Source organism: Leopardus geoffroyi, chromosome X (assembly GCF_018350155.1).
Source record: "Leopardus geoffroyi isolate Oge1 chromosome X, O.geoffroyi_Oge1_pat1.0, whole genome shotgun sequence".
In the NCBI taxonomy this organism is placed as follows: domain Eukaryota; kingdom Metazoa; phylum Chordata; class Mammalia; order Carnivora; family Felidae; genus Leopardus; species Leopardus geoffroyi.
Window position 1 is genome coordinate 113,054,848 of NC_059343.1, and position 23,111 is coordinate 113,077,958.

The 23,111-nt window shown below is 48.7% G+C and overlaps 2 protein-coding genes across 9 annotated transcripts in view; one reads left to right on the plus strand and one right to left on the minus strand.

Annotated features, from left to right (window-relative positions):
• FHL1 (four and a half LIM domains 1) overlaps positions 1 to 4,560 on the plus strand; it is a 63,023-nt gene extending 58,463 nt beyond the window's left edge. For 4 of the 8 annotated variants that reach the window (XM_045472054.1, XM_045472055.1, XM_045472052.1 and 1 more), the window contains 5 exons: positions 199 to 373; positions 1,058 to 1,227; positions 1,690 to 1,876; positions 2,505 to 2,704; positions 3,055 to 4,560. In XM_045472054.1, coding sequence (XP_045328010.1) covers positions 199 to 373; positions 1,058 to 1,227; positions 1,690 to 1,876; positions 2,505 to 2,704; positions 3,055 to 3,138 — 816 coding nt within the window. In that variant the 3' untranslated portion in view covers positions 3,139 to 4,560. The remainder of the gene's footprint in view (positions 1 to 198; positions 374 to 1,057; positions 1,228 to 1,689; positions 1,877 to 2,504; positions 2,705 to 3,054) is intronic. The other 4 variants (XM_045472057.1, XM_045472058.1, XM_045472059.1 and 1 more) reach the window with 2 other exon arrangements.
• A 3,454-nt stretch (positions 4,561 to 8,014) lies between these two features.
• MAP7D3 (MAP7 domain containing 3) lies at positions 8,015 to 22,361 on the minus strand. Its single transcript, XM_045472051.1, has 11 exons — positions 21,730 to 22,361; positions 20,766 to 20,893; positions 20,286 to 20,491; positions 18,438 to 18,567; positions 16,616 to 16,748; positions 15,302 to 15,406; positions 14,253 to 14,306; positions 12,922 to 13,024; positions 11,655 to 11,853; positions 10,498 to 10,769; positions 8,015 to 9,419 (listed from the first exon to the last, which is right to left on the minus strand). Exons 1-11 carry the CDS (start codon positions 22,237 to 22,239, stop codon positions 9,412 to 9,414), a joined length of 1,848 nt encoding a protein of 615 aa, XP_045328007.1. The 5' UTR covers positions 22,240 to 22,361; the 3' UTR covers positions 8,015 to 9,411.
• Positions 22,362 to 23,111: the final 750 nt, after the last annotated feature.

Sequence of the window (23,111 nt, forward strand, 5' to 3'; positions counted from 1 at the left end):
TCCGAGGCAGGGCCTGCTTGTATTTCACAAACTCCTGGGCGCCCCTCGTGTTACTCACAGTGTTACTCACAGGAACGTTGGCCTCGGGCTGTCCCAGTCTCGGTGGGGGGCCACCGCCCCTGACACCCCCCCCCCCGGCCCCACCCCCCGGGCCCCCAGCACCACTCACGGCAGCCACCCCATCTGCTCGGTCCCCAGGAGGTGCACTATAAGAACCGCTACTGGCACGACACCTGCTTCCGCTGTGCCAAGTGCCTTCACCCCTTGGCCAACGAGACCTTTGTGGCCAAGGACAACAAGATCTTCTGCAACAAGTGCACCACTCGGGAGGACAACCCCAAGTGCAAGGGGTGCTTCAAGCCAATCGTGGCAGGTAGCGCCCCCTCTCCCTCCCCGGCAGCCAGGGAGGAGGCCCCGAGGGCGGAGATGATGCCGGGTGCTCGCGGTGGTGGGGTGATGCTGCTGCGAGCCGCGCTTAGATTTTAGCGTATATATGCACGCATATATATACACGTATATCTGCGTACACATATATGCTCGCACACACGCACACACTCGGCAACTAAAGAACACTGGAGAGAGCCGTCTGTGGCGAGAGAAAGAAGTGAAAAGTATGTAGCGCTTTCTCATTTGGGTAGAGTAAGTGATCAAAGCATGCGCCCTCCTGGGTGGAATTCTGGGCCAGCTGCCCCCTCTGCCCCTCCCCCCAGCGAGTCTCCAGGTCCAGTCCGCAAAGGCCGGCCGTGGGGGCGGGGCGGGGCGGGGATTCAGCCCCTCCCCCCATCCTGAAACACTGCTGCCGGGGTCCCCTTCCCCCGACCACGGGAGTCTGGGTCTGCACAACCCCAGCAGGACGGAGGGGAGAAGCCCTCCCCTCACCCCCCCACCCCCCGCCCCCCCCCCCCAGCCGTGGCTAGCACAGCTGGGGGCGAGCGTGAGGCCGGTAACTGTGCAGGGCCTGTGCGCCCTCCCCTCTGGAGGCCCTGGGGGGCGGGCTGAGCGGAAGCAGCCCCCTGCAGGGCCCTGTCAGCCGGGCTGTGGATGGCTTCCCCCGCAGGAGATCAGAACGTGGAGTACAAGAAGACCGTGTGGCACAAAGACTGCTTCACCTGCAGCAACTGCAAGCAAGTGATCGGGACCGGAAGCTTCTTCCCCAAAGGGGAGGACTTCTACTGCGTGACCTGCCACGAGACCAAATTCGCCAAGCACTGCGTGAAGTGCAACAAGGTACGCTGTCGAGGGAGCTCCGCGTTGACTCGTTTCTGGAAGTGTTTGACAGTTGGCAGAGCACTTGCACACACACTATCCCATTCCATCGTCACGACGGCCCTGCGACGTGGGAATTATTATTCCCGTGTTGCAGACGGGGACGCTGTGGCGGCAGAAAGCGGCGCCCGGGGCCAAGTCGGGCTGTCCGCGAGCGCCCTGGGGAGGCGCGGCGGCCCGGCTCTACAGGGCCCGCCTCCACCCCCTAATTGCCGTGTCACCCCACGCAGGGGCCCGCCTTCTCTGAGCCTCGGTGTCTTCGTCTGTAGCTCGGGGGTAATAATCGCACCTGCCTCCCATGGCCGTGGTGGCGATCAAATGAGATACTGTCTACCAGAGCGCCCAGCACAGTGCCTGGCACGTAGTAGGCATTCAACAAAATGGTTGTTGAATCTGAATCCGGTGCTACACTCCCTGGTCTAGGCCATCACATCTGGAGGAATCACTTACCAGGATCAGCCCTGGCATGCCGAGTGCTTTGTGTGTGTTACCTGCTCTAAGAAGCTGGCTGGGCAGCGTTTCACCGCTGTGGAGGACCAGTATTACTGCGTGGATTGCTACAAGAACTTTGTGGCCAAGAAGTGTGCTGGATGCAAGAACCCCATCACTGGTAGGCTAAAGAGTCCTTGCTAAGTCTGCCAGGCTAGGTCTTGCGCATGGTAACCATCTCTCATTTTCCTACGCCGTCGGTTTCATCCACAAAGGCCCCACAGAATGTCCTGTCCCCCTGCCATTGTGGTCCCGAAGGCCCCCCCCCCCCGAATAGTTTGGATTCTCCCCCAGGCCAGCTTAGCCTTTGCAATACAGAACACCTCCTGACTACTGCTGACTAACGACGCTGCCGGAGTTCACGAGCCTGAGACCCACGGCCATGGCCACGGGCAGGCAGGCACCGCGTGTGGCGGTGGGAGCGGGGTGGGGGGGTGGGGGGAGTCCGGCGGGGAAGGGAGAGGAAAGGGGGGCGGATCAGGCCGGCGGGAGTTGGGGGGGGAGGGGGGAGGGGAGGGGGGAGGGGGGGAGGCTGCGAGCGGCAGGCGGGGATTAGAGCGCCCCTAGCGGCAGGCTAGCTCAGAGGTGGCTGCGGGCAGCTGTTTGGCGATCAGAAGCAGAGCTGATCACTTCATTCCTCCTCACGCGGCCGCGATCCACGTGCCCCGGGCCCTTTCCCCGCCTCCAATTTTCCCATCTCCCCGGGGAGCCTTGAAATGTACATTTGAGAAGACTTTTGCCATCCTCAGGGAAAAGGACTGTGTCAAGAGTGAGCCACCCAGTCTCTAAAGCTAGGAAGCCCCCAGTGTGCCACGGGAAACGCTTGCCTCTCACCCTGTTTCCCAGCGCCAACCTCCGGGGCAGGCATCCGGGTGGAGAGAGGACTTGTCCCTCGTGGGTGGTGGTTCTTTATAGAAAAAATCGAAGCTTAGCAGCTCCTCGAGGCCCGGTAAGTGCACACCCCGCGAACAGCCCAAGTTTGCCTCCTGGTGGCCACTTTGATGCCATGGCCCTAAATCAAAGAAACTGGTTATGCTGGGAGGTCGGTGCGTGTCACAGGGCGATAGCGGTGGCATGGGAATGTGGGTTCGCGGCTGAGCTCTGGCATCTCCTCAGGTCCTCGCGAGCCGTAGCAGGGTGGCGGCGACGCGGGGGTCGGTGCGCGGCGGAGGGCGGCCGGGGGCCGGGCAGACGCTGCCCCCGCGTGCTTGTCGGCTCCGTGAACGGGCAAGGCGGCGCTCGGCCTCCCACCTGTGCCCACTCAGCGGCCTCCTTTGTTTTCTTTTGTCGTTTCCCCAGGGTTTGGTAAAGGCTCCAGTGTGGTGGCCTATGAAGGACAATCCTGGCACGACTACTGCTTCCACTGCAAAAAATGCTCCATGAATCTGGCCAACAAGCGCTTTGTTTTCCACCAGGAGCAAGTGTATTGCCCCGACTGTGCCAAAAAGCTGTAAAGCGACAGGGGCTCCTGTCCTGTAAAATGGAATCGAGTCTTGTTCTTGTGTCCTCGCCCTCTGCCCTGCACCACCCAGGGGGCCAGAGCGGCCTCTCACCTCTAAAGTTGCTTCCTCTGTCTTTGCTCCCATTTTACAGTATTACTCAGATACGGGCACGCAGTGGTCACACTAGGATGTCGCGGCGCGGCCACTTCTCCGCAGCTGCGGTGAAAACACACACACGTAGATAGGTTGACTCTTCTGCATGTTTATCATAGAGCAGAAACGTGCTCACCATTTAGCTGCTTAGTGACGTGAGCGAGAAGCGTAACACATAAAGCCCCCGCTGAGATGCGTCTCGTGGCTCAGCTGGGACCCACCGTGTCCTCAGGACACGCAAGAGTTGCGGCGGCTGCTCCAACTCGGCTGCTCACCTGTCTGTGAGCAGAGAGCGAACTTAACAAATTGCATGGTTGAACCTCCTCCTCGAAATCTTCCTGCTGTTCTTTTGTGCTCTCAAACGACTAATACGAATTTCCAGAAAGTTAACATTTGAACTTGGCTGTAACTCTAAACTGACCTTTCCCCCGTACTAACTTTCGATTTCCCCGTGTGGCGTGTTTTCTGAACGTTCCCACTTTCAAGCGGGGAACGTGCAGGTGATTTGGAAAGTGTAGGCAGACCTGAGAAAACGAGCCTGTTTCACAGGAACATCGTCACGGCGACTACTTCTGGACGCTTAACAAAACTAACCCAGCTGCCCTTTTTCTTTTTCTTTTTTAATACTCTCGTTTTAATTCATAGTAACGTAGTTTATGGGTTTGGAGACTTGCATGTCGATATTTTAGCCCCCTCAAACGTTCCTGCGGTTTTGAAATTCATCCTGCCGAAGTAATCATGACACTCTAGCGGGGGGTAGCTGAGCAGGCGCCAGGACTGTCATTGACACGGATAGGACATTTCCAAACAGCGGCTAGAGTGGAGTCCCTTGTAGCATAGTAGTTGTCTGCTCTTTGTCTGTGTGCTCAAGAGGCCCGCCAAGTCCCTTTTCTTGTGATTTTTAGGACTGTCCCTCAAGAGCTCAGCTGGATCTCTGGGGGAGCGGCTGCCACCCTCACAGGCACAAACGGATTTCCACGCAGTGCTTACCTGAGATGCAGGCTCACCTAACTTACCGTATTCTTATCAACATTGTTCTATTACATAGTATAATGAGACAGTATCAAAAGTAAACATGTAATGACAGTGCATATTAACATTCTCGTAGGAGTGGTTAGACAAGCCAATGCCTCATTTCTACATTTTGTCATTAGCTGTTATCCTAAAGTTTCAGTGTACCCTTACAGAAATAAAGCAGCATAAAAATAAACAACGCCTCGTCTCTTAATTCTGCCCATGGAGTTGCTGTAAGGGGACACCATTGCTCTCAGACCCTCGATGACCGCTTTCCTTCGAGCGCGTACTCTGTTCGGAGCAGTCGCACAGAACAGAGGAATTTAGAAGCAGACTGAAGCCCGCAGCGGCACTCGGGTCCAGTCAAAAACCACCACGCCCCACGCTGACCCAGAAGCAGCATTTCCCAGATGTTCACATCCCTTAAAAAGGGCCCTGTTTTCTTGGGCCAGGAGCAGGTGGGGTGAGAAGAGAACGACAGCTGAAGGGCTGTTGGGCTGTTCACAGCCCCCGTTCTGTTGGCCTCCCTCTCCGTGTGCCCTCTGGAGCACGGATCCACGTGGAAGGAACACTGTCAACCCCTGCTCCCTCCACCCTTGGGCCCGCGGGAGAAACCCGCTCCCCCTTGTGGCCACGGCTGAGCCAGCGGGGAGAGGGCATCGGGGCCTCGGTAATAAAAGCAAAGGGCGGGACCCCTGTGGAGCTACCCAGATCTTGTTAGCAGGGAACCCAAACCCGTCAGCAGGAAACCACGGGCGTTTTTATGAACAGGTGATAGTCCCCTGTGTCTGTTTCCCTAGAGAAATCGGCAGTTAAAACCACGAAGAGAGTGGTTGTCTGGGGCCCCGAGGGAGCAGGGGTGGGGTGGGGAACTGACACACCACCCCCTGGAAGCAGGCTGGGTTACTGAGATTGCGGCAAGGGACAGGGCCCAGAGGGGACGAGCCTGGGATGGAGAGGGGACTCCACTCAGGACTCCTCCTCAGGGAGAGACCACAGCACACTTCCAGTGCCCTCCACCCCAGCGGACTGTGGGCCTTTGGGCACCGTGGCTGCTCTCCTCTTCCCCTGCCACCCCAGATTCTGTGCTTGCCCTCCACCCTGTCACCCTTTGGCCTTCCTATCCCACTCGGCCTGCAAAACCCCAGCCCACACCAGGGCCGAGCTCTGCCGTAAAAAAAAAAAAAAAACAAACAAACAAAAAAAAAAACGCACCGCTAGCTGCAGCCACCAGCAACAAGAACTCCAGCCTCCACCCTGGCCAACTTGGCTTTGCCTTCCCTACGCCAGCACTCCCTGCCCCAGATACCTAATCCTCACAGTCAACACTGGCACTATCGTCCCCATTTTCCAGATGAGAGACGTTCAGAGAAGTTAAGAGGTCTACCTGAGGTCACACGGCTAACGAGTGACAAATCTCCAGCCTATCACTTATGACCCGACATTGCCATAGAAATGGTGAGCCCCCCAGGGTAGGGGCAGCGTCTGATGCATCACAGTGAGGAAACTGTCCGGTTTCTGCTCGGTATTTCATTTGAAGACTGACCCATTAAGACTCAGGAGGAAGGAGGGGAGATTCCTAGTTGACAACTTTTAATCAGAAAACGCTCTTCTCCCTCATAACCAGGGGGATCAGCATCTCCAGAATGCACCTACTTGTGGTCAACAGGGTGGGTTCTGGAGCAGACTGCCTGGGTTCGAATCCCAGCTGCTCTGCCATTTTCTATGCCACTGAGACCACAGGCAAGTTCACCTAACCTCACTCAGTTCGTTTCCTTGCCTGTAAAATGAGACCGAATTCCTACCTTCCAGAATCACACGCAGATTATACGGTAATAATACAAATGCCTAATAGGGCGATGGACACCTGGTCAAAGCACTCAAATAACGTTAGCAATTATTTTCATCTCCAGCCCCAAACGGCGTATTACCTACCATATGAACCACAAGACCCTTCCCACTCGCGAAGCAGGATGAGGTGTCGCCTCTACAATCAGCCTTGAATTTGGGCATCAGCTCTGCCTCTTCCTAGTTGTACGACATTGAACAAGTACCAATCTCCACAAGTCTGTGTCCTCCTAGGTAAAAATGGATACCCACCTTCACAGGGTTTTAAAAAAAATGCCTAATAAAGTACCTGGCATCATGGCACGCGTAAACGTAACTGCAGTTATTACAAGACTTGGGGAACCCTTGGATATACCCATCCAGGAACCCTGGAACTGGATTGGTGGAGAGGGAGACCAGCAGCAAGGTGGCCTCTCCAGGGCCTGCTTCAATGAGCCAGGTCTGCGGGGCCCGGGGCACCCAGCGGGCCACAGGGCACAGACCCCTGATGAAATGTGGCGGCCGGCCTGCCTCCAGGCTTCTGCTTCTTGGCACTGGCTCCTGCTCCTGTTCCTGCCTCGCCTCCTGATCCTCTGCCTCTTGCCCCAAGGCGTGATTCCACAGGACTAAAAGGGCACTCGGAGACCGCAGCACAAATTCACGTGAAAATGCACGCGAAGTCACACAGCAAGCTCACAGCCACCTCAGCTAAGACGCAGGACTTCGAGTCCATCTGCCACCCTCTGCAGCATCCCATACTGCACCGCGGTGGCTGCCAGGGGTCAGAGCTGTTCGAAGGCTTCGTACCTGTGCAAGATGACACGGGCGTAGGAGACATGCTCATACGTAGAACCCGCTGGCAGAAGTTAGGGACCTGTCTGTCAGGGAGAGAGATGCCAAGAGACTACCCAGAGAGGAAAGGAAACTTGAAGCAACCCTGTCCCCTAACAGGCCCGGGCACCAGCCCACGGCAAGGGGGTAAGGCTATGCCGGCGGCCACCACCTTGGAGCTGTAGACAGAGAGCTTTGGCCATGTTTCGGGTTGTGTGCACACCACACGACATCCTGCTTCAACAGCTCCGATGTGGAGCCCAACAATACGGAACGGGAAGTGGGGGTGGCTGCCACCATCTCCTAAGCGCCAGACCCCACAGACTGTAAACAAGGACCTCGCCCAATCAAAAAACCTAACAGACCAGAACGCGTTTCAAGATTGAAAACTAAACACTTACAGGCAGATCCGAACGTCCGTTTTAGCTGTGTACAGGAACAGCAAGGTCACGAACAGATGTGTAGAGAAGCACAATCACTGCCCGCGCGTGCACTCACTCAAAGATGTCAAGTGTTCCCCGCCATGGCAGGCACCAAAAGCGATGCCCCTGAAGGGGCTGGGGGAGAGGGGTGGGGAGTGAATGTTTAAAGGGTACAGGTTTTCTGAGGAGGAGATAAACGTTCTAGAACCAGGTACAGGTGGTGGTGGCACAACACCATGCATGCACTAAATGCCACCAGACTAGGACATGTTGTGAATTACACCACAGTAAACAGATGGTTGATAACTACTGGCCTCAAGTAGAAGAAAGAGCCACCACTGGCCAGAGTAACGAGCCCTGGAAATAGGTGCAGAATTTGAAAATTCACATCTAATGTCCCAGGAGTGGAGCTCTACCAAGTCACCAAGTGGCTGAAAAGGAGCATCAGAGGATTTGCTTACCTTTTATTGAACTGCCTCTTGCCCGTGTTCAAAGCTTGGTTAACAACTGGGGTCACCTTTACACCACGCAACAATATTTTTTTGTTATTATAATGAAAAGAAGACTTGCTTTATTTGCAAAGTTTATTTCACAGAGCACACATATGAACAGAAGAATAACGGAGTGTTCCAACATGTGACATTTGTGCAGAAAAATACCAGAAACTCATTTGTTAGGATGATTGTCTCTGCCTTCTTCATGAAAGAGCTAGTGTATAAAAATAGCTTTCAAATCTAAGGCACCGAGCTCTATCTGTAACACTGGTACAGTACACTGAATGGCAAAGAACTAAGGAATCGGAAAGAATAATTCTTTCCTTTAACTAATCCAAGACCGGTGGCTAGAAAGGAACATGGGCCTGCTTGAAACTTTGTGATTCACTACAAAACTCATCAGCAGTAGGACAACTATTGTGCTTCAAGTTTTAGTTGCTGGTTTAAGCAGAATTTGATGGATTTCAGGAAGCTATCCCAGTGTGCGTGTGTGTGCGCACATGCATGCAAACGTGTGTGCAAATGTGTACGTGTGTGTGTGCGCACGCGCATGCGCGCCTATCTATCACGGCAACCAAAGAAAGAATGGCCCTGCTCTTGTACTCACTTGCAGCCAGTGGTTAGAGAAGGCCGAGCAAGTCCGGCTCCACGTGTCAAGGCTGAGCGCAGACCGAAGGCAGGACTGGAGAGCACGAGGAGAAAAAGATGGCGCGCCAAAATCCACTGGGGGGATGACACGTGCCCCACCACACAACAGCCACATAGTGCTGCAGGCACAATAAAAACAGTGCACGTTTTTGGAAATAAACCCCCCCGTGCACTTCAAAAGGTAAGACTGATGATAAGCACGAAAGGTGCTAAACTGCCCCAAGACGACACTTTCTAGGACCCCTGGCTTTTGGGAGTGCCGGGGCCTGTGCACTCCGGTGATGGCAGAGCTAAAAACATACATAACATGGAACTTATAACTATATTTTGCAACCTCCCGTTCATTATAAACAATCTAGCAAAGCTCTTGTGAGCAATCCTGAGTTCCTCGCACCCCCCATCAAGTCGTCTATGAGATCAAATGTCAGCTTTGAATTGTTAAAGTAATGTAACTGTTAAACAGAATAAGCATTATTTTAAGAGAGAAAATTACTCCTTGGTTTAGAAACTCAAGAGTTACCACTTGATAAAAAGGCACCCTTGGTGTATACACTCACACATACCGGCTGGAAAACAAGAACAAGACAGCGGAGGTTTCTACAGACAAACAAAAACAGGTCTTTACTCAAAACCCTTGCTGTGGACAAGAATCAAGGTGGTATGCGCATCTTTTGAGACACGTGTTAAGGTGACTGATGTTTTTCTCCTTCTTGGATGGTCAGTTTCTTGGCCAGGTTCAAGTCAGAGGCAGAGAAATGTGGGGAGATGGGCCTAGCAATTGAAATCCAGAGCGGAGGATGAATCTTCCTCTGGGCTGCACGAGGTTTACATATCTGACCAGAGGGAAAAAGAAAAGAAAGATTAGTAGAGAAGATGCTGGTTGCACAGCCACTGGGCCTCAGCCTCCCTTCAGGGTGGGCCCCGGGACCCTTGGCAACCCCCTCCCCAATCCAAGTTGCTGACACACTGGTGCCCTTGTACTAAATATTCCCCATGACTCCAACTCCCAAATAGGCCCAAGCTGCCTCTCAATTTCAAAGACAGCTTCTTTTTTTCTTTTTTTTTTCTTTTTTTTTTTAATTTTTTTTTTCAACGTTTATTTATTTTTGGGACAGAGAGAGACGGAGCATGAACGGGGGAGGGGCAGAGAGAGAGGGAGACACAGAATCAGAAACGGGCTCCAGGCTCTGAGCCATCAGCCCAGAGCCTGACGCGGGGCTCGAACTCCCGGACCGCGAGATCGTGACCTGGCTGAAGTCGGACGCTTAACCGACTGCGCCACCCAGGCGCCCCTCAAAGACAGCTTCTTGAGGAAAGAAAAGCAAAGGCCTTTTGGTTTTGGAAATTCAGGGTGAGAGAGTGTCTAATTCCAAAGGCCTCACTAACCTCTGCCCTAAATGGTTACCTGTATGCTGTAAAGCAGCTTGTGGACTGGGGGCTGAAAAGAACCTATTTTATATGTCTGATAGGAAATTCAAGGCATAAAAACTAAAATCAAGTTATCTACCCTCTCAAAACCAACGTTTTAAGTTTTTAAGTATATTTATTTATTTTGAGAGAGAGAAAAAGTGCAAGTGGGGTAGGGGCAGAGAGAAAGAGAGTGGGAGAGAGGATCCCAAGCAGGCTCTACACTATCAGTGCAGAACCTGACATGGGGCTCGAACCCACGAACCGTGAGATCATGACCTAAGCCGAAGTCTGATGCTTAACCGACTGAGGCACCCAGGCACCCCATCTCTCAAAACCAACTTAATGGAAGCTCTTTGAGATCAACCTAGTGTTTGGATCCACCACGGTCTCCCGTCTCACCTCCGACGTTACAAGGTGCCAAGAAAGCCCTGGAAAAGCCAAAGCAGGAGGGTTCACGGCCAACTGCCTTTCAAACAATGTGAAGACAGGATGAGGCCTTACCCAATAGAGGAGGTACACATTTGTTTTTCTCGTCATCTAAAGGCATCTGGGGACTTTGATGGAATGTGATGGAACCTTTCAGGTGGTATTTTCGGCTATCAGGAGGGATACTGGACATGAGTGACTCTGCCTCATCTCTGATGTCAACAATCTTGTCACAGATCCACTCCTGTGCCTCTGGATGTACACTTTTGTTAGGTCCCACGGTGTTGCTGGTTTCACTTGCCTTTCTGGTTTTTGTTGCTCGGCTGCTCATTCTTTTGCTAGACGGTCTGGAAAGAGAGGTTTGGGTTAGAATCCTGACTGTCCCAGAACCAAGGCTGTGTCCTGAAAGCAGCTTTATCCTTTAATTAACTTCTAAGAAATGCCTTGGAAGTAACTTAACCTTCAGAATCCTGGAATAGGAAGGCTGGAAGGGACCCTGGAGATCACAGACCACACTGGTTTCCAAATTGTGTCCTGCAAAGTCCTAGGGTTCAGCAAACACTAAGCAGGGCTAAGAGCAGCTGCGTGTGCAGGGATGCAGAAGCCCCATCCCTACCTCACTCTGACCTGAGACACAACCATGCAGTGCAGTGAGGATGAACGTGGCTCTCCTAGCTCCAGCGCTCATGCTGGCCCGACACTGCGCCTCTCAGCCCATCGTGTTCCCACGGGCCCTGAAGGTTCAGTGTCTCTCTAGGGAATCCCCAGGGAGCCTTCCCTTCCAAGAATCTCTTCCCACTCTTCCAACCAAACTTCTGACCCTCAGTTTCCCCATATGTAAAATGACATCAATACTGAACTCAGAGTCACAATGAGAATTAAAATAAGCAGCAAAAGATGCCTGGTATGCAGCAGTCACTCAGTGCCCCCCCTTCCCTGATTTTATGAGAAAATGGTAACCAGTGTGCACAAAAGCACAGCTCAGAGTCAGATGTATCTAGTTTGAATGTGGGCTCTGCCCTTTAACGGTGGGATGTTGGGCAACTAAGACCTGTAATCTCTCCGTGCCTCAGTTTCCTCATCTGTAAAAGTGAAGATGATAACCCTTGCCTAGCAAGGCTGCCGTGGGGATTACTTTGTTTCTGGAAGTGCTTGGTACAAACTAAGACCTCAGTCACTAATCTCATGTAGGACTCCCACCGAGTGTATTCTGATAGGCTCACTGGACTCACCTGGTACCCTTCGCCTGAGTCAAAGGGTTTTTCGCACTTTTTTGTCTGAAGGTTTTCATGTCGCCATTAAAAAATGTTTTTGTCTCTCTATGGACTTGGCCAGAAGTGGCGTCTAAAAACACCAGCTTGGGAGTGTTCTTCTTCATGTTTTTAAAATGTGTTTTGAATTTTGTGGATGAATCCATGCCATTTATAAAGGCTTGGAAAAAGAAAGGAAGAAGATTAAAACTGGAGTTTCAACAATGCAGACAACAAGAGGCAAAGGCCATGATCCTGCCGGGCCAGAGTACGGCCGGCCACATAAAGGCAGGAGGAAGAGCCATGCAGCAGTATTCTGGGGTGTAAGCCGCCACCCGGCACACAGGCCCACTCTGGCCTCAAAGAACAAAGGGGCCACCTCTAAGGAACTTGCCCTCTTTCCTCTGCCGGGCAAGACAGGCCAGAGGGCAGAGGGCAGCAGGCAGCATGCTTCTTCCCCCTCCTCCTGACTGCCCACCTCGCCAACCCCGCCTGTTCTTTTAGTCTTGATGCCGGGGCTCCCTCTACCTTCAGCGCCCTGAGCCGACCCTACACCTGGCCCTGCTCCTACTGCTCACCGTATTCGGGCCGGCCAGCTTGTGGCAGGGTCACCGTCTGCTCCTACGTCTATCTCCCCACAGGCTCTCCTGGGGCCACACCTCCTCCTGTCTGTATCCCTGGTACCCAGAACGCCTGACTTGCATGTTCATATCCACTTGTGGGGTAAAACGTGGACAACAGTGTTCTCTCAAGTTCCTAGTACTGCTGCCATAAAGTGGTTCCTACTCAGAAGGGAATCAGCCATACATTTCAGAGAACACTCAGATCACGACAGGAATCCTATTTTTCTCAGTGAGGTGGAAAGTGGCATTCCACCTGTCATCAGTCACGGATGCCATGTGAGGCCCTGAGCTGTGACATGCTCGTAACCCTCACATTCAGTTACGAGCTACCACCTACACTGTAATGGCACAACCTGCAAAACAAGAACAGTCGCTGCTGTAGCAGCCTTTATTGCGAGTTTCCTACGTGTCAGGTGCTCTTAGCACTACATGGATTATCCCATTGCAGTCTCGTGCTACACTAGGAAGAGAACGTTCACTTCCCCTTTTTCAGGTAGGAAGACTGAGTACAGAGAGGTTCAGTAAGTTGCCCAAAGCCACACAGCTCAGAAGCAGAGGAGCCCCTGGATGAACCCAGGCAGTTAACTCTTAAATGGTGACGAACAGAACTCAAAAGGCAAGCAAACCTGATGGATGTAGGTCATCGAAGGAGTCATCGTCGCTTTCTGACTCGTCCTCATCATCTGCCTCGTCCTCCTCATATGTGTTGTCACCAAATGTTTCTGCAGCCTACGATGAGAAAAGAAGTCATGGTTACATCTAATCTTCCATTATCCTGACTTGGTTATTTCAAAGAAAACAGATTTCATGCCGGACTGCTGCCTAATTTTAATTAAGAGATAAAAAATCTAAACTCTTTGGCCCCAAAGAGTGGCCCTAGTTGTGGCCCTAGTTGTGTCTTTCAGTTAGGGAAAGACACTCGAGTGGGAGCCAAGGAACAATGCTTTGGGCTGGCATGTGGCCTCTCTGTGTGCTCCGAGCCCTAACTAAGCCAAGGAAGGGACGATTGATAAATAGCTAAAAAAAGTTCTTGGCTGCTGCTTGAGCCAGTGGGCTAAATGATCTTTCAGATGGTGACTCCCTGCACTTTCCAGAAATGACATTTCTATTCTGAATTTTCAGGATATGGATGACCATGCTGGGGAACTGTAAACAACCAAAATATCAATCTTGTTGCACAAAGGGTAAAGGGCACAGACTCTGGAGGAAAGGGGTCTTAGATGCATCAAAAGACAAGATGCTGGGGTATAGAGATAGACCCCCAAAAAGCATACCATAAATGAAAAAAATTACCATAAATGAAAAAAAAAAAACCACTGAATCTGAGCTCACTAAAATGAACTTCTGTTCAGCAAAAGGCATTCTGAGAGTACGAGGCGAACTACAGCAATACCTACACATTGACAGGGCTCATAACTCGAGCAGGTAAAAACTCCTACACATCAGTAAGAAAGAGGCCAGCCGCCAAACAGAAACATGGGCAAGGGACTTGATAAGGCGCTTCACCAAAGCAGATCTTCAAATGGCCAAAAAGCAGATGAAAAGGCACTCGACTCCATTAATCATCAAAAAATATTAATAGATTCAATAGTGTGCAAATTAAGAACTTCTATCCAATAGAAGACGGCATTAAGACACGCCACAAATAAACTGGGAGAAGATATATGCAGTCCATATAAGCAAGAAAGTAGTGGCATCCACATTTTAAGAACTACAAGTGAGAAAAAGACAAATCAACCCAAAAGTTTTGGGCAGAGACCTGAATAAGCATCTCACACAAGAAAAAACATGACAGCTAACTAAAGATAGGAGAACATGCTCAACCTCTTTAATATTTAATCAGAGACATGCGAGTGTGATACTTTAATTACCACCAGACTGGCAAGAATGAAAAAGTCGGCAAGAAGGTGAAGCAACAGGAATTCTTAGGCACCGCTGGCAGGAACGCATAGACTACCTGTGAGGTATTTGAATATGTCTTTCTTGTCCGCTTCATAATTTCCTCAATTCTCTAAAGGAAAATAAAAATTCAAACATGAAAACAGATTAAAAACAAAACAGTGGTCCTGAAGAAGTTGATTACTTCTGTTTCCCATAAGTGGACAGTGTCAGTTGACTGCTCCCAAGCCACAGACTTAGCAGACAAGAGACCCTACGGCGGCCACCAGAATCCTTCCAATCCCAGTTTCAGTCGGTCCAGAAAATGTCTTGAGTGGGTACTAGCTATCCTAACACACAGATCCAATGACTTCTCACTCCGAAGCTCATAGACTTAGACACCCATTACTTAAACTAAGCATGTATTGCTGCAAACCAGTGAGGAGTTTTTAATGTACTTTAGTCTGAATAGACCACGAGTGAAGCAGATACTAATGAAAAGATTGCACCCCACTGATGCGACACTATCAGAACTTTCTTGCTGGAAAGAGCACACACCCAGGAGGGAAATTTCTCCCTGGTGCACACTTCCTTCCCTGAAGGTGAGGAGAACTGTAGCTCTCTGGCCTCCTCAGGGCGACCTCCATCTCTCAACAGAGGCCTTGCAGCCTGGGCCGGGGCCTTCTCTGCTCCCAGATGAGCCAATTAAGTTGCACAAAGGGAGGCCCTACCTTACAAACAGCCTGTGTGTTGGCCTTTCAGAGAAGCCTGCACCCTTCGGTTTCCTTTGCTCAAGCTGCTGCAATTTCCAGCCTAGTTTAGAAGACACTAACTTCCATCAACCCCTCCCAATGACTGGAGTGATTCTATTCAAACGAACTCCATTTCCAGAGGTCAGTGAATATGGAGGTGTCACTGTAATGGTCACCAGTGGTCCATGATGGAGAGGTATGGTAAAAGAAGACCCTTCTATGCAGGAAGGGTGAGATCCTTGGATTAGACAGTTGTAGTGGGAAAACCACCAGAGGCTAGCGTACCACTTATTTGTGATTTTTGAAGAACACGTTTTGATATCATGTGCCCAACATTTTTCCAAAAAGAACCAAACTCCCAAAACAGAAAGAGTACCTTTTTTCTTTCTAATCTCTCCTGCAAATTCTGTAACATAATTCTCTCGTGCTCCTTCTTGCGTTTGTCAGCCTCCTCATCGGCTTTTATTTTGGTGTCCCCCTTCTAGAAAATTTGTATAAAAATACCATTTTGATCTCAATATATGAGTGATAACCAAGAACATCAGTTGAAAAAGTTATATAGTAAAATGTTATCTGGCATAAAAGAATGTAACCTTTTGACTGACAGTACCTATATGCACAACATTCATGAATTACCCATTTTCAAAGCATTAACTAAAATGCACAAAACTAGGATATTATCTTGAGGATTTAGAAGCCATGTCAGTCCCCTCCAGGACCCCACGGTTATCATTAGTGGTTACCAGGCCACTATAGTTTGAAAGTATGTGATTATGTAGCTATCCATGAACACGGCAACAGGAGTTGAAAAGTCTTACACCTTTCAAAAGCACCGAGAGGATCCTTAAAGGTAGTTCTTGAGGAATGCGAACGCACACAATCATTTATGTAACATATACCTGATTTTACTAAGGGATAGGCTAAAAATGGAATATAAAGTGGGCTATGTTAATAATTCAAACTGAGTACAGTCTGAGCTCAGTTTGTGGATTTATTTACCTAGTGATTTGAATTTGCATGGGTGAGACATTATTGGAGAATTGAAGGACTTTATTCTTTTCTAAATTTTGTTAAAGTTTATTTTGAGAGAGAGCATGCACTTGAGTGGGGGAGGGCAGAGAGCCAGGGAGTGAGAAAATCCCAAGCAGACTCCTCACTGTCAGTGTAGAGACCGACACGAGGCTCAATCCCATGAACCGTGAGATCAGGACCTGAGCTGAAATCGAGTTGGACATTTAACCCACTGAGCCACACAGGCGCCCCATGGAGGGCTTTGAACTTTTAGAGGTATTTGTACTGTTTATCATCTGTGCTGAAAGTGTGTCTGGAGTGCGGCTGTGAGTGTTGCCACAGAATGCAGGGTCAGAAAAACTCACTTAGGACATTTAATCTGTGAGCAATTTGATTTTCTGAAGCCAAGCTGCAATGTTGTTTATGTAGACAAAATAAAACACTACTAATCTATGATTTGCTGCTTTCTGCTTCAGTTGCACTGGGAGAATCTTCTAGGATTGTGCCAAGGGTGGCTGAGAATGACCTGCAGCAGCACCAAGCAACGGCTAGACTGTGCTGGAAAAATGCACCCAGAGAAGCCTGCATCTGGTCCTCCCTTTTCTTGGACAAAGGCTGCCTCAGGCTTCCACTGAATTTTAGAACCTGGTCACCCGCCGATAGAGTGGATACAGCAAACCTGTAGCAGCACTTTCTGGTCTTCCGGATCTGTACATCCTTTCTTCATTTCATCGCGTCTTTGTCCATCTTCGAGTTTTGAGAACTCTTCTCCTTGGGTGTCAACTCCTTTCTCTGCCATTTCCTTCACCTTCCTAATGACACAATATTTAAACAATTCTTAGTATTTGTCTCAGTCTCTACCACATAGAGGTTGCAGCAGTACATGCTTTTCAGTCACCTCTGTACCCAACGCAGGGCTTGAAATGACCCTGAAATTAAGAGTCACATGCTCCACCGAGTCAGCCAGGTGATCCTGGACATGCACTTTTATAGTGGAACTGCTTGTGTATAGGAACACAACTTACATTTTTACACCAGATTCGCTACATTTTCTGTGTTGTTACTGTACAAAATTTGCACAATTTCACCCTTTTTAAATGTGGGAAACCAGCTCTTGGGAGTAGAAAGATTTCTATCAAATAATGGGCCACTCTGCATTCTAAAATGAGAGAAAGAAAAACATTCCTTAACTATTTTAGACACATGGGACCCTCCAAAAGGCCTTATTTACACATATGTAATTTTTTTTTTTTAATTTTTTTTTTCAACGTTTATTTATTTTTGGGACAGAGAGAGACAGAGCATGAACGGGGGAGGGGCAGAGAGAGAGGGAGACACAGAATCCGAAACAGGCTCCAGGCTCTGAGCCATCAGCCCAGAGCCCGACGCGGGGCTCGAACTCACGGACCGCGAGATCGTGACCTGGCTGAAGTCGGACGCTTAACCGACTGCGCCACCCAGGCGCCCCTACACATATGTAATTTAAAGGAGGGTCTGATGGTGCCCAGGGGAAAGCCCCATCCACAATGACGGGTACGCAGGGGTTTTAAAACATTAAATTAGCTGTTTACATGAAGTGATGAATGATGGCCTTCCAGTTAACAGTTTTTGCTATTCACAACATCCCCTTCTCCTTTCTTCCAAACTCATTTAAAGTACACTGAAAGCATGTGACCGCATTTCAAATACTTATCACTTAAAAAACAACTCTGGACTGTAGTTATTCTTCGCAGGCAGTAGGCAGGTTTATATCCCCGAGCCCTAAATCAAGTGAGCTTCAAGAGTGAGGGTTGGGGTGCCTGGGTGGCTCAGTTGGTTGAGCATCTGACTCTTGCTTTTGGCTCAGGTCATGATCCCAGGGTCACAGGATCGAGCCCCACATCAGGCTCCACGCTGAGTATGGAGCCTGCTTAAGATTCTCTCCCTCTCTCCCTCTCCCTCTCTCTCTCTCTCTCTCTCCCTCCCTCTGCCCTTCCCCCTCTTGAGCTCTAAGACTGAGGGTAAAGAAACCTTGAGATGGAATCAGAATGAACACAACTATACATGAGGTTTGCTGCTCACAGGAAAGCCTTCCAGCAATGACTGAGGAGATTCAGGCGTCACAAAGGTCACTGGAAAGCACCTCTAGCAAAACATGAGGAAGTATACTTTCCAGGCTTACGAATTCTAAAGTTACAAGAGTTTTGAAACAAAGGGGTGGACTCCAATGAATGCCAACCGAAACAGTCTGGCGTGATCACCCAGGTGTTCCTGCCAAGATATGGGACCCCGACACAAGTTCTGGTCTCAAGCATCTTTACAGTACAACTTAATGACACATGATGCACAGATACTAAGGACAACTATACCATCTACCTACACACCAGCATCCTCTCTGCTAGACAGGCTTCCCACATTTGTTCTGAAGGCAAGGAGTCACTTCTGATTCATAGTAAAGAAAAAGTCAGTTACTCGTTGATTTTTCGTATTATTTATAATACATTTAACCTGAGGGTACCCACCTTTCCTCTGTTTCCTTTTGTAGTCTTTCTTCTTTTTCTCTTTGTTCACGAGCAAGGCGCCGTTTCTCTGCCAAAATTTTTGTTGCCTCCTCAGCATTCATAGTCCCTGGTGTGCTTTTACCACTAGGTTCTAGTTGAAATCAACACAACATGCAAAACAGTTAGCTTAGGGAACTTCATACCTCTAAGCCCAATAAAGAGGTGCGAGACAAGCAACAATATTAAAAACTCAATATATACATGGTCCAGATTTTATCAATAACATGCGATCTGTAAGTAAGTGATTAAAAGAACAGATTTTGTTCAAAACCCCAATCCCGTTCCCAATAACAGAAGTAGCAGTCTGTTTCTCTTTAACATCCCCTTGCTCCAAAATGAAATAATGTACTCCCACTTTGGTTTAGCTGTTTTGAGAGTGACCTGACTAAAATGACCCTATGGGAAAAAAGATTAAGACGCACTGAACACAGAGGAAGACAAACTTATGCCCAGTCTATATGAAGTATACAAATAGTTGACTAGACAAGAACATACCCAGCATACATTTTGAAATTTGTGCATAATTTTCACTAAATAACTACTGTTTAAATGAATGTTGGTAATAGTGAATTATTATATTTGATTGGTCATAAAGTGACTAACTACATAACCAAAGAAACCAAGACTATCAGTAAAATAAGGTGACCACATGGGGGCATGCTGTAATGTTTCAGTCCATGTGATGACTATTTTTTTTAATGTTTTTATTTATTTTTGAAGGAGAGAGACAGACAGAGCATGAGCGGGGGAGGAGCAGAGAGAGGGGGAGACACAGAATCGGAAGCAGGCTCCGAGCTGTCAGCACAGAGCCCGACGCGGGGCTCAAACCCACAAACTGTGAGATCATGACCTGAGCCGAAGCTGGACGCTCAACCAACTGAGCCACCCAGGTGCCCCATGTGATGACTATTTGAAATAAATCAATCACATATTGGGGTGTGCCTGGATGGATCAGTCAGTTATGCATCTCACTCTTGACTTCAGGTCAGGTCAAGATCTCGTGGTTCATGAGTTCAAGCCCCACATCGGGGCTTCTCTCGAATCCCCACATTGGGATTCTCTCTCTCTCCTTCTCTTTCTGCCCCTCCCAAGCGCTATCACTCTCTCAAAATAAATCACTTTAAAAATAAATAAGTAAATAACATATGAAAATGAGGATCTTAAGACATCAGGAATGAATAATTTGCAATAAAATTATTATTCCTGTCATAAAGAAATCACTGTGGAATTCCTTCAAAAAGCAAAATTTACTAGTGTACTTAAAATTAAATAATGGCAAAAAAAACAAAGTAAAATAAAATAAAATAAAGTAATGTCTATGGACATTAAGAACATGTCACAGGCAAAATGCCAATATGGGACTTTCAGGAACCCACGTACTGCTCAGACACGTTATGGTGTATGTGTGGAAACGGACCTTCAGCTCCTGATGGAAATCCACTCAGCCACATATGGCCAGATGTGCTCTCCCCAAAGATGGACAATACCTTAGGGCCATTCACAGAACCATCCACTATCAGAGCTGGAAGGGACCCCTAGGGATCACCTACAGCAATGCACTCATCTAATCAGTACTTTTAACATTAGTTCCAAAAATGGATTTTCTGCAACAAGGGGGGGGGGGGGGGGGAAGAAGCTCTGGCAAGGAAAAGTAAGCAGTGTGCCAATGATTGGCTAAATTCTCTTCATCAAAAGAAAGCTTACACCCTAAAGTTCTCAGAATTGGGGAATAAAACAAAGGTGACCGTTTCTGAACTACCTTAAGACTTCCCGTGTTGCCAAAATAAACTTCTCGGTGAAGGAACTTACCTTCGCAGACCGTCTGCTTTTGGCTCACAGCTTCAGAGCTGCTAGTGCTTTTAGAAACTGCTTCTCTTTTCTTTCCAAGAGTACCTAACGCATTTTGCGCAAGTAGGTTACGCTGAACAGGAGTTACTTTGTAAGAGAGAGAAGGTTGTGACTGTTTTGACGACCTGACGGGTGATGGGGACGGGGGGCGATTCTTCTGCATTTGCCTGCTGAGAAAAAGTAACCATTAATGGGGGAAGTTGGATATGGTTTTGTAGTAGATATGTGTACATATAAAGTAAACACATCAGTTTATACTGTGCCATTTCATAAAATATAATGTCTTGGTACTAGGAGATATTTTCTAACAGAAGTCAGTCCATTTTTGAAGATTTTTTCCTATTTACAATGCATACTACCATTATTTCCTTTATGAAACACTGATGTGACATTTATCCTGGTAAAACACCTATGAGGAACAGTTGCAATTACGCTACTTACTTAACACTGATGGGAGAGGGCGGGCGCCACCCACTTGCAGGAGAAGATGGCCATTTATAACATGGTATGTGTGACGATGGGCGCTTCTTTGTACCAGGGTTGGAGGCCTGTTTGTCCATTTCTGGTTTCTGAACAGAGCCAATACAGTCAGATTAAGAGATCAGCATTTGCCTTTCTGCAGCTGGCTTGCCTTTTTAAGACCAACATACCCTGAACATATAATACAATTTTAGCTCCTTAAAAGGAGCTTTTCAGGCATGAGAATTAGACACAGATATGTTCTTCTAGACGAACAATTCAGATTACGAATTTCAAGAAGTTCACAGAAATAATTAAAAACAAATCTTTCCCTTCAAAACCTGATTCTATTTCTAAATCCTAATTAAAGGTTTGTAATATTTCTTCTTGAACTTTTCTTCAGTTTAGAAATAGTTCCTGTAACAGTTATACTTCCTCCTTTCTACTAAAAACTAATATTCCAGGGGCGCCTGGGTGGCGCAGTCGGTTAAGCATCCGACTTCAGCCAGGTCACGATCTCGCGGTCCGTGAGTTCAAGCCCCGCGTCAGGCTCTGGGCTGATGGCTCAGAGCCTGGAGCCTCTTTCCGATTCTGTGTCTCCCTCTCTCTCTGCCCCTCCCCTGTTCATGCTCTGTCTCTCTCTGTCCCAAAAATAAATAAACGTTGAAAAAAAAAAAATTAAAAAAAAACCAAACTAATATTCCAGCTTTGAGGGGAAACTGGTACAACGAGTATCATCATTTTAAATCATTAAAGTGGCTTATCCTATGTAACTGATTTTATTGCAGAATACTATCTAAGAACTTGCTTATGTTGTGAAGCTTGACCTATCATGACCTACACAACTAAATACACAGATTTTAACAGAAAATTGGGCAATAAAAGGCACTTAATAAACCTGTGGAAAATCTCTCACTTTCACCTTGGAAGATGTTTCCACGCTCACCTCCAGGAAAGCCTCAAGGGATGCTTCCACACTCTCTTCGGGGAGCGTTTCCACACTAGCCTTGGGGGACGCTGCCATACCAGCCTTGGTAGATGCCTCCACGCTTGCTTCAGATGACAGTTGCAGGCTCCCATCAGGGGACGCATCCGTGCTCATCTCGAGAGACGAGTCCATGCTCACCTCGGGGGATGGGTCCACGCTCACCTCGAGGGACATGTCCACGCTCACTTGCGGGGATGTTTCCACGCTATCAGGGAGTGCTTCCGCACCTGCTTGAACTGATGCTTCCGCACTCCCTTCAGCGGACCCTTCCATGCTTGCCTGGGGGGTTGCTTCATTCACCTCGGGGGCCGCCTCCATGTTCGCCTCGGGGTCCACTTCCACACTCACCTTGGGGATCGCTCCCACATTCACACTGGAGGCCACTTCCATACTCGTGCTCGCCTTGGGGGGCGCCTCCACCTTCGCCTTGGGGAGTGCTCCCACTTTCTCCTGGGGAGGCACAGCCATTGCTGACTTGCGAAGCACTATGGTATTCTTCAATTCATCACTGCTATGGCCACGCAGAGGCGTGGTCACATACTGTAGTACAGGATAGCGGTTGCCTGTGGGTGAATGAGGACAGAATGAAATTCTCTACACTTAGCAACCTGACAACAAGGCAGAAACACACCTCGTTAACAGTAGAAGAACAGGAAGAGAGAAAAGAGACCGTGTTTATTAGGAAACTGCAGGGATTACGCCCAACACAGAAGCATTTAGTGAAATGGATTACAGACACAGGACAAAAGCATCACAAAGTTGGTACTTCAGAAGTGCCACCATCAAGAGGCGTCGTGAAAGCAACAGTCTACTATAGATGAAGAGGACGCGTCTCCCAAGTTGATGTTTGCAATTAGCTATTTATCTTTTTTTTTTTTTTTAAGTTTGAGAGCGAGAGCAAGAGTGAGAGCATGCGCGTGAGCAAGGGAGGGCCAGAGAGAGAGAAACCCAAGCAGGCTCCATGCTGTTAGCGTGGAGTCAGACGCGATGCTGGAACCCACGAACCGTGAGATCACGACCTGAACCGAAATCAAGAGTAGGATGCTTAACCGACTGAGCCACCCAGGCTCCCTGCCATTTCTCGTTTAATCATACTACGGTTGAGTGATTTTCATAAAACATTACAAGATGTTCAACACTTTTTAAAAGTAATCTAAAACAACTTAACCAGGGCCAGGGATCTTAACGATTACAAGCGATTATGCAAGAAATTCTATATATGGCTATTTTGGAATATAATATAAAAAGAGCATTTTCTCACCCATAATAAAAACTATAATAACACATTAATCAGAACGGGCTGGATTTTCAAGGTCTCTTCCAGCTTTCACAATCTAAAT